This window comes from Opisthocomus hoazin, chromosome W (genome assembly GCF_030867145.1).
Source record: "Opisthocomus hoazin isolate bOpiHoa1 chromosome W, bOpiHoa1.hap1, whole genome shotgun sequence".
Lineage (NCBI taxonomy): Eukaryota > Metazoa > Chordata > Aves > Opisthocomiformes > Opisthocomidae > Opisthocomus > Opisthocomus hoazin.
The window spans coordinates 35,730,824-35,744,584 of record NC_134453.1 but is presented as its reverse complement, the minus strand read 5'-3'; the positions used below and the strand labels follow the sequence as shown (position 1 = coordinate 35,744,584).

Genomic DNA, 13,761 nt, shown 5'->3' with positions numbered 1-13,761 from the left:
GTACTTCTAGCTACACCAGCCTCTTGTGAGACCTCGTTGCCCGCGCACAGGGTCGCAGCACTACACGGCGCAGATCCCTCCGCGGACTCGGCCAACGTCTTCTCCCTCCGCCCCCGGGTCGGATCCCTCCGCGCCCCGAGAGCACGCAAACTCCCCGAGCCCCGGCAAGCACCAGGTCGACGAGGGCGGCCCCGCTAGGGGGGCGGGGACAAGCGAAAACGACAGACGAGACAGCCAATCGAGACGCGGGATCGGCCGGCGGCGATCTGGCGGCCCAATGGGCGCCGCGGAGGGCCTGGCCGAGTGGAGGAAGCGCGGGGGCGACAAGGGGCGTTGTCGTGGCTGACGAGATTATTGGGGCGCCGCCACTGTCTTCGGGAAGGCGCTTCTCCGCCAACGTCATCTGCGAGGACGAGGAGGTAGCCGCGGCTTTGCTCTGTGCGCTGTCCCCCTTCCCTTCCCTTCCCTTCCCCCCCCGTCCCCCGCGCTCGCAGGCACCCTGAGCCGAGGGCCTGTTGCGCGGTGCCCGTGAGCGCGGCAGGGTGGGTGGAGGGACGGGGGACGGGCGGGGCCTCTCTGGGTTGTGGCGCTCTCTACTGCACCATCCCTAAAACATCGCGCTTCTTCGGTGCCCCCCCCGGCTGCCGCGGCGCGTACTGGGTTGCTGGTGCTGTCCGGCTCGCCTCGGTTCCCAGCCCCACCGTGGCGCGTGCGCGCGTGCGCAGAGGAGGGCCTCTGACGGTAACGCTCTTGGTGGCAGCCGCAGACGTTTGCCGCGTGATATCCCTTTGGCACTGCAAGTCGTGCAAAGTTTGCTGCCGAGGGATGGGAGCGGTCCTGCCTCGTGTAGGATGATAGTCTTGAAACCGTAGATTAAGCACACGCAGTCAGTGTCCTCGGGGATTCGGCTGGGGGGGTGGGGTGGAGATGTGGGGGGGGGTGTGTAAACAGTGGACGTCCGCGTAGCGACCTTAAGGAATTAGTTCTGCATAGGAGAAATGCAGGTCCTGATGTGCCTCGTAATAGCGTTATAGGGATTTCACAGCTCTGCTGTGCAAGGCTTTGGTTCTGAAGCCCCGAACTGGATTATTAAAGCAAAGAATTACAGCTTTTCTTATTTTTCGTAAATAAAAAAACCCAAAAAACCAAATAAAACAAATCTAGAAACCAGTCATTCTGTAGGCTGCAAAAGCTTCCCAGGTCTCGTTGCTGTGGTGAGGTGGGGCCGTGATAACAGCATGCTTGCAAGTTTCACGGATGCTGGTGCACCACGATGTGCTAGGAACTCGAGTGAGCTGCTCGGACTGTGTGGGAGGAAAAAAGCAGCCCTTACCTACACGATGGTAACTTTAAGTTAGTATCCCATATCATTTTGTTATTAAACTGCTGACGGTTAACTGTTAGGGATGTCTTCTGCTCTTGAAGGTAGGGTTTATGTGCAATGTAGAAGACAGACTGGTACGCTGCACTTGCAGGCTTCCTGTGATTATGCTTTTGCTCAATACTGGAGCTCCCTGTAGCATGGAAAACAAATGGCCGCTGATCTTCCACTTTGCCGAATCCTTTGCTGATTGAGTTAAGCCCTTTGTCTCCTGCCTCTGCGTGGACCACATCGAATGGAAAAAGTGCTTAGGAAATGGTGAACCCAAATCAAAACATACTGGAGGTCGCTAATGTGAAGTCCTGGCCCGTCTCCTTGCCCCCATCATCTTGCATGCTGAATCCTGCTTCTGGAGGGGGCTCTGTAAATACGTTGCATTTTGTGTATAGAAAGTATTGATATCACGTAAGAAAAGTCAACGTTTCGGCTTGCGTTTGGGGTATCCGGTAACCTGCTTCTGCACGAGTTCAGTGGGGCATATTGATTTGCTTAAGCTGTTGCCTTTCTCTGAAGCCAATTACGTTTTAACTGTTTGCTCTTCCTCCAGTGCCTTGTGTTCTGCGATCTTTCACCCCAAGCTCCGATGCTTTTCCTAGACATGCCTAAGGAGCCAATTATCAGGTTATCTGAAGCAGAAGGTTCTGGTGAATCTGTAAGTACTGGGGAAGCTTTCTGTATGCTAAACTGTACCTGTAATTAGTTCCTAATTTACTAGACTCTTTCCCTCTTGATAGGGCGCGGTAGGCTATTTTGGGTTTTCTGGCGCTGTAACCTTTTTGCCTCTAGCTTGTAACGGAATTGAGCTTTTTGACTAAAAGTAGGGATATAAAGCAATGCTCATCCCTGGGTACATACTTCTGGTGCAAAATGCGGTGTCGCTTTGGAGCGCAGTCTGATGCCTGTTGTCATGGGTGAGAGTGAGAGGAGTGGTACTTCTTCTAATAGGGCGAAGAGGGCTTGGGGTTTTTGGCAGGTCAGGGGTGAGGAAGGGCAAAGCCCGTTGAGAGGTGCTGGATGCTTCGCTTTGAGCTATAAAAGTCAAGTTCAAGGACTTTGTGAACCCACGCAAAAGGCAGCCTGAAGTTTATTTTCCACCAGAACTGCTTGTGTTGCCCGAAGATACAATGGGGGCTTTAACCCGGAGACGAGCTTAGCTTCTGTGGGTGTTTTGTAGTCCGTTACTGTCTAGCTTGACAGAAATTGCACGTCTCTTCCCCCCCACCACCCCCCCACCGCCTAGTGTGCATAATCGGTCTCTGTAGCTTTGCTTGGAAAATGTCGGTTGCAGGCGGACAGACGGTAGTTTGAAGCGCAGTGGTTGAATTGCTAGGAATTGGCTAACTGGTTTCTCTGGGTGGTTCTCTGCTCTCCTTCCTTCCCTTCCTGCCCTCTCCCCTCTTTGTGTGTGGCTTTTTATTTTATTTGTTTACGGTTTTGTACTTCCTTTCTCCAGCTTCTTGGGCATTTAATGTCCGCTGGGAAGAAGCGTGCTGCTCACCTGGGCCTGACCGATGGATTCCGGATGGTTGTGGATGAAGGGCCCGAGGGTGGGCAGCCTGTCTGTCACGTACATCTACATATTCTGGGTGGCCGTCAGTTGGGCTGGCCGCCTGGCTAAGATTTTTGCACCGCAAGAGTTGCCGCACGCGTACGAATCGCCACTGAATGGATTTCGTCTGTTGCCCGTCAGTCTAGCCACTGTCGATGTCTCATTTTTTGTGACGTGTGTCTGTGGAAGGTAACAAAGGCTTTGAGCAGCAGTTGCACAATAAAGATTTAGCATGGGGATATCATCTCTGTCTTGAGCGTCTTACTGAGGGAAATAGTTCTGCAAGTTAAAATGGTGTCTCTGTGGAGCGTAAGTGGTTTTGGGTGGTTCTGGCACAGTGCAGTGTGTTGGAGAAGCATCCAACTCCTGTTGGAGCACTTTATCCCTTTTCTGGTGAGGAGGGATATGGTAGGGGAAAACACTCGGTCTGAATGGCAGCTGTGGGGCTTCCCATAGCACAGTGGAATCTCTTTTGTCGGTTTGGGTCAGCTGTCCCGGCTCTGTCCCCTCCCAACCTCTTGCCCACCCCCAGCTTTCTGGAGTTTGGGGGTGGTTGGAGAGAGAGCCTCCATGCTGTGGGAGCACTGCTCAGCAGTAGTCAAAACAGTGGTGTGTTACAACTGCAAAGCATAGCACTGTGAGGGCTGCTATGGGGAAAGTCGCCTCCATCCCAGCCAGGGCCAAACTACAACTACATCGCGGGGAGACAGCAACCTTCATCTTTCTTTAATGGCTTTTAAAAAAGGGAGATGGGCACATGAAAGCAGGGCGATCCTTCGTTGCCCTTGAACACCGTGTTACTGAGGCACCAGAGACGCCCACTGGAAGGCGTCTTCATCTCTTCTGTATCCCCAAGCAATGGGGTGAAGTTTGGTGATGCGGGCGCGTAAGTAACGCGAGGCCTTCGCCTTTATTTAATCTTCCCGGGGAGAAGTTCTGGCTGTGTAAACTCCCTAAGGTATCCCGAAGGTGTTCCCGCTTCTGGGGGCGGGGGAATTCTGAAGCAGCTAGGCATGGCTCATACATTCAGAGAGACCGGGTGATTGCCGTAGGTTTAGGAGGTCTCTGGCGCCTGGTGGAATCTATGTCTCGCCTCGCTGGCAACGTTGCTGATACTTTGTTCCAAACCAGAGAGAGCAAAGGGTTATTAAACGGTGATCCGCTGAAGAATCGTAGCATCCTAGAGCAGCCCAGGTGGGCAGGGACCTCGAAAGATCGTCTGGCCCAGCCTTTTGTGGCAAAGGGAGCCTAGATGAGATTATCTAGCACCCTGTCCAATCGCATCTTGAAAACCTCCAGCGTTGAGACAAAATGTCTGTCTTGTATCGAGATGAAACCTCTCTCCTGGTGCAACTTGTACCCGTTGCCCCTTGTCTTCTCCATGTGGCTCCTCGCGAAGAGAGCACCTCCGGCCTCTTTGTAGCCACCCTTTAAGTACTGGTACTGGCATGCTGTGACGAGGTCCCCCCTGAGCCTTCTCTTCTCCAAGGGAGAAAAGACCCAACTCCTTCAGCCTTTCCTCATAGGGCGGGTTCTCCAGCCCTTTGATCGTCTTTGTGGCCCTCCTCAGGACCCTCTCCAGTCTGTCTGTGTCTTTTTTCGGTTTGTTGTTTTTCTGGGTTTTTTTTGAATTGTGGGGGCCAGAACTGGACACAGCGCTGCAGGTGCGGCCTGCAGGGGTGACCTCTGTGAGAAGAGGCCAGGGTCTGCCCTGGGCTGGACACAGCTGTTTCCAGCCAGCTAGGCACCGGACTCGCCGCAGGCCAAAGCTGAGCAACTCGGCGAAGCTGGTGGCGCCCCTGTGAAAACATCCGCTTAAAGTTAGTATGGGATACAAAGATGATCGCGTAAGCTTACTTGTACATATCTTGCATGTTAGATGCATGCAAAAAAAGGTCACTTACTAACCCATCAATGCCTGGTGTCAGGTAAGGGATCTCTCGGCCTCGAGGGGTAACCTTTGGGGGGCGTCCCTACTCAAGGGGAGATCGCCGCCGCGCAGCCAGCTGCTGTGGAGGGAGAGCTCAACGGACCCTGATGGCCGCACATATTTCTAGCGTAAAGTGGTTGACTCGTAGTCAGATTTTCTGCCGTGTTCGCGCAGTTTTGGCCGCTTACCAGCCCAGTCTCCAGCCAAACCGGTATGTTGGGTTTGGTGCTGGGTTCTCGCAAGTAAATCAATCTACACCCATATGTTAGGTAACAGATTTGCCATCAATATGTATCATTCTCAGGTTAATTTGATCTTTCTTTGCACCCAGCAGGTTATGGTATGCACTTCACATCTCTATGTCTTCTATTAGCATTTGTGTTCCTATGTCTGTTTTTAGTATAGTAGTTTGTGTGGGCCTCTGAGAAAGTGGTAGCAAGCTGAAGGGCGAATTATGTCAGCTCTTATCAACAGCATCTGGCTAAACAAAAAAGGGGGAGATGTGGGAAACCATATAATTTGAGACAGAACAGCACTGTCTCATGACCCTGAAAGATAAGCGCATCCTGCGCCTCCCTTCTCTGTTCTCAGGAGATAAGCTGTTTTCACACAAACAGCTGCAAAAGATCCTGGAAAACAGCAACTGTGAACTGGCATTTGCAAAGCCACGAATCCAAAGCTCATTGGCTCTAGTAACTATTGTATTAGTATATAAGGTATTCACTTAAACAATAAAATGATTCTGATCAAGCACAAGATTGGGGTCCATGAAGTCATTCACCACAAGCGCACACAGGTATCTGAGTAAGAATTAAACTGGGGTCAGGGACTAAAGGATGTGGTGAAATAACATGTTCATTTACAGTGCGGAGATCTCAAACAAATCTATACTCTGAGTCCCCATCTTTATCTAATAATCGATGTTTGCTTACGGGTAGAATAGGAGTATTATAAGGACTTTGACGTTCTCCAAGTATGCCCTTTTTCAAGAAAGACTCGGTTTGTTTTTGTATTTTTTGCGCCGCAATAAAGAATACCTGCTTAACAGTCTGCCAACTATTGAGTCTTCAATTCCGGCTTTTCACGGCATCAATGGAGAAATCCCCAGAGCCCCTTCTAGGGAGTCAACGTGCTGGGGTGCCTCTCTGAAGTGCCTGCACGCTAACACGCGCAGTATGGGGAAAAAGCACGAGGAGAGGTGCTCTGCTGGACCTCCTGCTGAACAACAAGGAGGGGCTCGTTGGGGATGCGAAGGCCAAAAGCAGCCTTGGCTGCAGCGGCCGTGAGATGGCGGAGTTCAGGATCCCGAGAGGAGGGTAAAAAGCAAGCTCGCAACCCTGGACTTGAGGAGAGCCGACTCTGGCCTCTTCAGGGATCTGCTTGGAGGCGTCCCGTGGGATAGGGCCCTGGAGGGAAGAGGGGCCCAAGGAAGCTGGTTAATATTGGAGGGTCACCTCCTCCGAGCTCAAGAGCGGTCCGTCGCAACGAGCCTTAAGGCTGCGCAAGAGGAAGGTGAGCCTGAATCCAACCTCGAGTTGACTGACGCAAGTAACTCACGAGATGAAGGAGGCTGGACGCTTGTCTGTGCTTGGGCTAGAAGGAAGAACCCTCCCCCCTCTCCTGAAGTGTCCCTACATAACAGACAGGATGCTCTGGGCTTGGGGACTGAAGAGCACGCGAGTAACGGACAGGATCCAGGACAAGCCAGCCATGCAAAGCTGACCCAACCACCCACCCGCATTCGAACCAGTGCCACCGGAAAAGCACGTAAGGTATTGGTAATTGGAGATTCCCTACTGAGAGGCACCGAAGCACCCATTTGCCGTCCAGACGGTTTCTCTAGAGAAGTCTGCTGCCTACCAGGAGCTCGCATCCGTGGCGTCACTGAGAGGCTGCCGAGCCTGGTGAACCCTACAGATTATCATCCGCTCCTGCTGTTCCGTGTAGGGTCTGACGAGGCAACTTGGAACCCTCCAAAGAGACTATATGTCCCTCGGAGCAATGTTAAAAGGATCAGGAGCAGAGGTGGTGGTCTCCTCTATCCTCCCAGTCAGAGGAAGGGGTCCAGGAAGGAGGAGGCGAATTGAACAGGTGAATGCCTGGCCGCGTAGCTGGTGCCATGCTCAAGGTTTTGCCTTCTGTGATCATGGATCTACCTTTGAGAAGCCAGGTCTGTTGGCAGCTGATGGGGTTCACCTGACCAAGCGGGGCAAGAGGGGCTTCGCCAACGAGCTGGCCAGACTCACAAGGAGGGCTTTAAACTAGACTCGGCGGGGGAAGGGGATGGAGTTTTGAGCAACAGAGAAGAGCCAGGGGCTGCTGATGCGTTAGGAACCAACAGGGGAACACCTGAGAAATGCCGCAAAGGAACTGGGGCGCGATCCTCCAAAAAGCCACAAGCACGTTTGGGGTGGACTTGCTGCGGTAATAAATAACAGTAAGTAGTACTTCTAGCTACACCAGCCTCTTGTGAGACCTCGTTGCCCGCCCACAGGGTCGCAGCACTACACGGCGCAGATCCCTCCGCGGACTCGGCCAACGTCTTCTCCCTCCGCCCCCGGGTCGGATCCCTCCGCGCCCCGAGAGCACGCAAACTCCCCGAGCCCCGGCAAGCACCAGGTCGACGAGGGCGGCCCCGCTAGGGGGGCGGGGACAAGCGAAAACGACAGACGAGACAGCCAATCGAGACGCGGGATCGGCCGGCGGCGATCTGGCGGCCCAATGGGCGCCGCGGAGGGCCTGGCCGAGTGGAGGAAGCGCGGGGGCGACAAGGGGCGTTGTCGTGGCTGACGAAATTATTGGGGCGCCGCCACTGTCTTCGGGAAGGCGCTTCCCCGCCAACGTCATCTGCGAGGACGAGGAGGTCGCCGCGGCTTTGTTCTGTGCGCGGTCCACCTTCCCTTCCCTTCTCTTCCCTTCCCTTCCCTTCCCTTCCCTTCCCTTCCCTTCCCTTCCCTTCCCTTCCTTTCCCTTCCCTTCCCTTCCCTTCCCTCCTCCCGTCCCCCGCGCTCGCAGGCACCCTGAGCCGAGGGCCTGTTGCGCGGTGCCCGTGAGCGCGGCAGGGTGGGTGGAGGGACGGGGGACGGGCGGGGCCTCTCTGGGTTGTGGCGCTCTCTACTGCACCATCCCTAAAACATCGCGCTTCTTCGGTGCCCCCCCCGGCTGCCGCGGCGCGTACTGGGTTGCTGGTGCTGTCCGGCTCGCCTCGGTTCCCAGCCCCACCGTGGCGCGTGCGCAGAGGAGGGCCTCTGACGGTAACGCTCTTGGTGGCAGCCGCAGGCGTTTGCCGCGTGATATCCCTTTGGCACTGCAAGTCGTGCAAAGTTTGCTGCCGAGGGATGGGAGCGGTCCTGCCTCGTGTAGGATGATAGTCTTGAAACCGTAGATTAAGCACACGCAGTCAGTGTCCTCGGGGATTCGGCTGGGGGGGGGGGCGGAATGTGGGGGGGGTGTGTAAACAGTGGACGTCCGCGTAGCGACCGTAAGGAGTTAGTTCTGCATAGGAGAAATGCAGGTCCTGATGTGCCTCGTAATAGCGTTATAGGGATTTCACAGCTCTGCTGTGCAAGGCTTTGGTTCTGAAGCCCCGAACTGGATTATTAAAGCAAAGAATTACAGCTTTTCTTATTTTTTGTAAATAAAAAAACCCCAAAAAACCAAATAAAACAAATCTAGAAACCGGTCATCCTGTAGGCTGCAAAAGCTTCCCAGATCTCGTTGCTGTGGTGAGGTGGGGCCGTGATAACAGCATGCTTGCAAGTTTCACGGATGCTGGTGCACCACGATGTGCTAGGAACTCGAGTGAGCTGCTCGGACTGTGTGGGAGGAAAAAAGCAGCCCTTACCTACCCGATGGTAACATTAAGTTAGTATCCCATATCATTTTGTTATTAAACTGCTGACGGTTAATTGTTAGGGATGTCTTCTGCTCTTGAAGGTAGGGTTTATGTGCAATGTAGAAGACAGACTGGTACGCTGCACTTGCAGGCTTCCTGTGATTATGCTTTTGCTCAATACTGGAGCTCCCTGTAGCATGGAAAACAAATGGCCGCTGATCTTCCACTTCGCCGAATCCTTTGCTGATTGAGTTAAGCCCTTTGTCTCCTGCCTCTGCGTGGACCACATCGAACGGAAAAAGTGCTTAGGAGATGGTGAACCCAAATCAAAACATACTGGAGGTCGCTAATGTGAAGTCCTGGCCCGTCTCCTTGCCCCCATCATCTTGCATGCTGAATCCCGCTTCTGGAGGGGGCTCTGTAAATACGTTGCATTTTGTGTATAGAAAGTATTGATATCACGTAAGAAAAGTCAACGTTTCGGCTTGCGTTTGGGGTATCCGGTAACCTGCTTCTGCACGAGTTCAGTGGGGCATATTGATTTGCTTAAGCTGTTGCCTTTCTCTGAAGCCAATTACGTTTTAACTGTTTGCTCTTCCTCCAGTGCCTTGTGTTCTGCGATCTTTCACCCCAAGCTCCGATGCTTTTCCTAGTCATGCCTAAGGAGCCAATTATCAGGTTATCTGAAGCAGAAGGTTCTGGTGAATCTGTAAGTACTGGGGAAGCTTTCTGTATGCTAAACTGTACCTGTAATTAGTTCCTAATTTACTAGACTCTTTCCCTCTTGATAGGGCGCAGTAGGCTATTTTGGGTTTTCTGGCGCTGTAACCTTTTTGCCTCTAGCTTGTAACGGAATTGAGCTTTTTGACTAAAAGTAGGGATATAAAGCAATGCTCATCCCTGGGTACGTACTTCTGGTGCAAAATGCGGTGTCGCTTTGGAGCGCAGTCTGATGCCTGTTGTCATGGGTGAGAGTGAGAGGAGTGGTACTTCTTCTAATAGGGCGAAGAGGGCTTGGGGTTTTTGGCAGGTCGGGGTGAGGAAGGGCAAAGCCCGTTGAGAGGTGCTGGATGCTTCGCTTTGAGCTATACAAGTCAAGTTCAAGGACTTTGTGAACCCACGCAAAAGGCAGCCTGAAGTTTATTTTCCACCAGAACTGCTTGTGTTGCCCGAAGATACAATGGGGGCTTTAACCCGGAGACGAGCTTAGCTTCTGTGGGTGTTTCGTAGTCCGTTACTGTGTAGCTTGACAAAAATTGCACGTCTCTTCCCCCCCCCCCCCCCCCCCACCGCCTAGTGTGCATAATCGGTCTCTGTAGCTTTGCTTGGAAAATGTCGGTTGCAGGTGGACAGATGGTAGTTTAAAGCGCAGTGGTTGAATTGCTAGGAATTGGCTAACTGGTTTCTCTGGGTGGTTCTCTGCTCTCCTTCCTTCCCTTCCTGCCCTCTCCCCTCTTTGTGTGTGGCTTTTTATTTTATTTGTTTACGGTTTTGTACTTCCTTTCTCCAGCTTCTTGGGCATTTAATGCCCGCTGGGAAGAAGCGTGCTGCTCACCTGGGCCTGACCGATGGATTCCGGATGGTTGTGGATGAAGGGCCCGAGGGTGGGCAGCCTGTCTGTCACGTACATCTACATATTCTGGGTGGCCGTCAGTTGGGCTGGCCGCCTGGCTAAGATTTTTGCACCGCAAGAGTTGCCGCACGCGTACGAATCGCCACTGAATGGATTTCGTCTGTTGCCCGTCAGTCTAGCCACTGTCGATGTCTCATTTTTTGTGACATGTGTCTGTGGAAGGTAACAAAGGCTTTGAGCAGCAGTTGCACAATAAAGATTTAGCATGGGGATATCATCTCTGTCTTGAGCGTCTTACTGAGGGAAATAGTTCTGCAAGTTAAAATGGTGTCTCCGCGGAGCGTAAGTGGTTTTGGGTGGTTTTGGCACAGTGCAGTGTGTTGGAGAAGCATCCAACTCCTGTTGGAGCACTTTGTCCCTTTTCTGGTGAGGAGGGATATGGTAGGGGAAAACACTCGGTCTGAATGGCAGCTGTGGGGCTTCCCATAGCACAGTGGAATCTCTCTTTTGTCGGTTTGGGTCAGCTGTCCCGGCTCTGTCCCCTCCCAACCTCTTGCCCACCCCCAGCTTTCTGGAGTTTGGGGGTGGTTGGAGAGAGAGCCTCCATGCTGTGGGAGCACTGCTCAGCAGTAGCCAAAACAGTGGTGTGTTACCAACACCCTTCTAGCTACAACTGCAAAGCACAGCACTGCGAGGGCTGCTATGGGGAAAGTCGCCTCCATCCCAGCCAGGGCCAAACGAAAACTACGTCGACTCAGTTTGTTTTTGTATACTCGGTATAGCTTCATCAACAATGGGGTACTGTGGTATCGAAGGGGGCGAGCCTCCTTTTGTTTTAATAATTACCGGTTCTGCAGATAACAGCAATCCTGCATCTTCGCTAGAGTTACTCCATAGTTCCCGGGGAACCGCTTCGAGTCCTTCAGGAATTCTAGAAGATAAAACTTCGTCCTTGGGGATGTGTATAATTTCAGATCCTGTTACTACCCATTGGTTTCTGCTAGGAGCAAGAAGTATCTGAGTGCCAAATTCCTGCAAAAGGTCACGTCCCAGCAACAATACGGGTGAATTTGGGGATATCACAAACCTTCCCCCACGCCAATTTTCCGGCCAAAATAATAGGAAGGGGTGTAGAGAGGTATTTTACTCCTACAACTCCCCGTATAATTACCTTTTCTTCTGAAACTTGTGGAATGGCATAGCTTAATAGAGACAACGTTGCTCCTGTATCTGCTAAAAACTGAACAGAAATCCCATTTACCTTTGCAGGAACTCGTCCGTACTCATTTACCTCTACTCCTTCGAGGGACATTTTCGCGTTTCTCCGGCAAGTATGGGGAGTCTCTAATATTTCACTGCGAATGAGGACGCGGTGGATATGCAGGGGTGGCTCCTCGTCCAGGACTTCTTGGGCGAAGCGGACATTCCCGTTGAAGATGTCCTGAATTTCCACAATAAAAACATTCTAGAGTATTAGAAGTTGACTGGTTTTGAAATGGGGGAAATGGGGCTCTTCCCCCACGTCCTCTGCCCCTCGGGTTTCCTCTTGAGAGACCCCTACCTCTTCCCCTGGGGTTGTAAGTTTGTGTTATAGCAGCCGCCAATAGACTGATTTCCCTCTCCTTTCCCTGTCGTTCTCGCTTTCTTTCCTGTTTCTGTTTCTCACTCTCTCTCTCTTCTGTTTTTCTTCGTCTCTTCCGTCCCAAACAAAGGTAGCAATACTAAGTATTTCAGTTAAGGTTTCCCCTTGCCATCCTGGCATGTGATTTTAAAATATTTATTAACGTCTGGGGATGATTGTTCCACAAAAACACTAATGGCTAGTGGTTCCTGAAAATTTTCCCTTGTCATCCCCCCATACTTTATTAAAGTTGCTTTTAGCTGTGTCCAGTAATCGCTTGGATGTTCATCAGGTTTTTGTCTGCACTCTAAAACTTTTGTCCAATTTGCAGTCTTTTCACCACACTGCCGCACGGCATCTAATAATTGCCGGACAGCAACCTGGTAGGCTTGCATGCCATCTGGAGTAGTTAGGTCGCAAAGAGGATTTTCAGTGGGCCAGGGGTTTACCCCTTGCCCTCTTTGAGCAATTTCTCTGTCCTCTTGGAAAATCTTTTTCTCTTTCATCCATCTGGAATAATTCTCTCAACAGAGTTTTCACATCATTCCGATTAGGAGTATAGTCAGTAACTATTCCAGATGACATTTGTGCACATTTTTCGGCATCATCTCTCAGTCTTGGCATTTTACTTTGCCACATAATTAAATCTCTCATAATTAACCTCCTCGGCCTCTGGGGCGGAGGGAGGCGAGCTCACTTTTGTCTTAGGTGGTTTACGCCTTCGATAAGCCCAATTATACCATATATGCCAATAATCAATATCCTGGCTGCCAGAATCTTCCAATATTATCCTTAAAAATTTTAATTTATGGAGTTTAAAGGTTGTTCCTGTAGGAGGCCAAATATCCATAGGTCATCCTCCTCCTCTAGTCCGAGTCAGGAACGGCCATTCCTCCTGGCACAGCAAAATTAACCTTCGCTCCTGTAAAGTTTGTGCCAAAGTTATTTGCTTCCAATTCTCTAAGACCTCAGCAAGGGGCGTCCCCCTTCCAACGCTGGGTACAGTTCCCATTTTCACAAAAATTCTAATGGACTTAGCTAAGCTCTTAGCAAGTTTAAACACAAGAGTACTCCCAGTTTTGTCTGGAATCACCCGTGCCCAAGTCTCGTAGGTGAACTCGCCTATTGTTGCCGGCAAGTGAGCGTTGGTAAGGGGCTTGTCCGGAGGATTTCCTGGCTCTCCTTCCTCTTGTGTCCTAGAGTCCCATCTGGGGTGTCATCTCTACAAGGGAAAAACCAGACGTGAGTACCTCTAGGTTTGCTTTATTGACAACTTGGAGTTGGGCCATCACCTGAGTGAGTGGCAAAGCTCAACTCGCTTAGACCAGTTTATATACATTTCTTAAACCGATTGCATCAAGTCTAGAATCTTCATAAGTTTCTAAGCAACTGTCCAGTTCCTTAAATACATCATTTATTCAATTCTCTCTGTTCTTCTCTCTTAGCAGAATTCCCCCTCGCTGGTTGCAGGTCCCGTTTGGTTTCAGGGTCGGCTTGGGGTCGTCGCCTGTCCTTTATCTTCTTCTGTGAATTCTGTTTGGTACAATTCTGAGAAAGACTTCGAGAGGCTTCAAGATGTTCTATTAAAAGTTTAGTTAAAGCGAGCAATTTTCTCATACAAAAAGTTTCCTTCTATACTGCGATACACCTGTTTCAGATAATTAATCATCTTTTGTTAATATTGTCTTTGTGTGATTAGCTCGACTGGGTTTTAAGCCAGTCTCGGGTGGGTCTGTACAAGGGACAAGGCTGAGAACAACATCTCAGGCCTTTCGAGTGGCATTCTGGTTGCATTTAGCCTTATACTATAGTTAACTTATTCTAACCTAAATTCTTAACTTTTTTGAGTAAATACAACATTTTCTACAGCCT

General features: G+C 51.2%; 1 protein-coding gene across 1 annotated transcript; it reads left to right on the top strand.

Annotated features, from left to right (window-relative positions):
• Positions 1-29: 29 nt before the first annotated feature.
• Positions 30-3,174, top strand: LOC142365491 (adenosine 5'-monophosphoramidase HINT2-like; the record flags this gene model as incomplete). Its single annotated transcript, XM_075446311.1, has 3 exons — positions 30-419; positions 1,929-2,033; positions 2,835-3,174. Coding segments are annotated over 3 exons (660 nt in total), but the record flags the coding sequence as incomplete, so codon positions are not given.
• Positions 3,175-13,761: the final 10,587 nt, after the last annotated feature.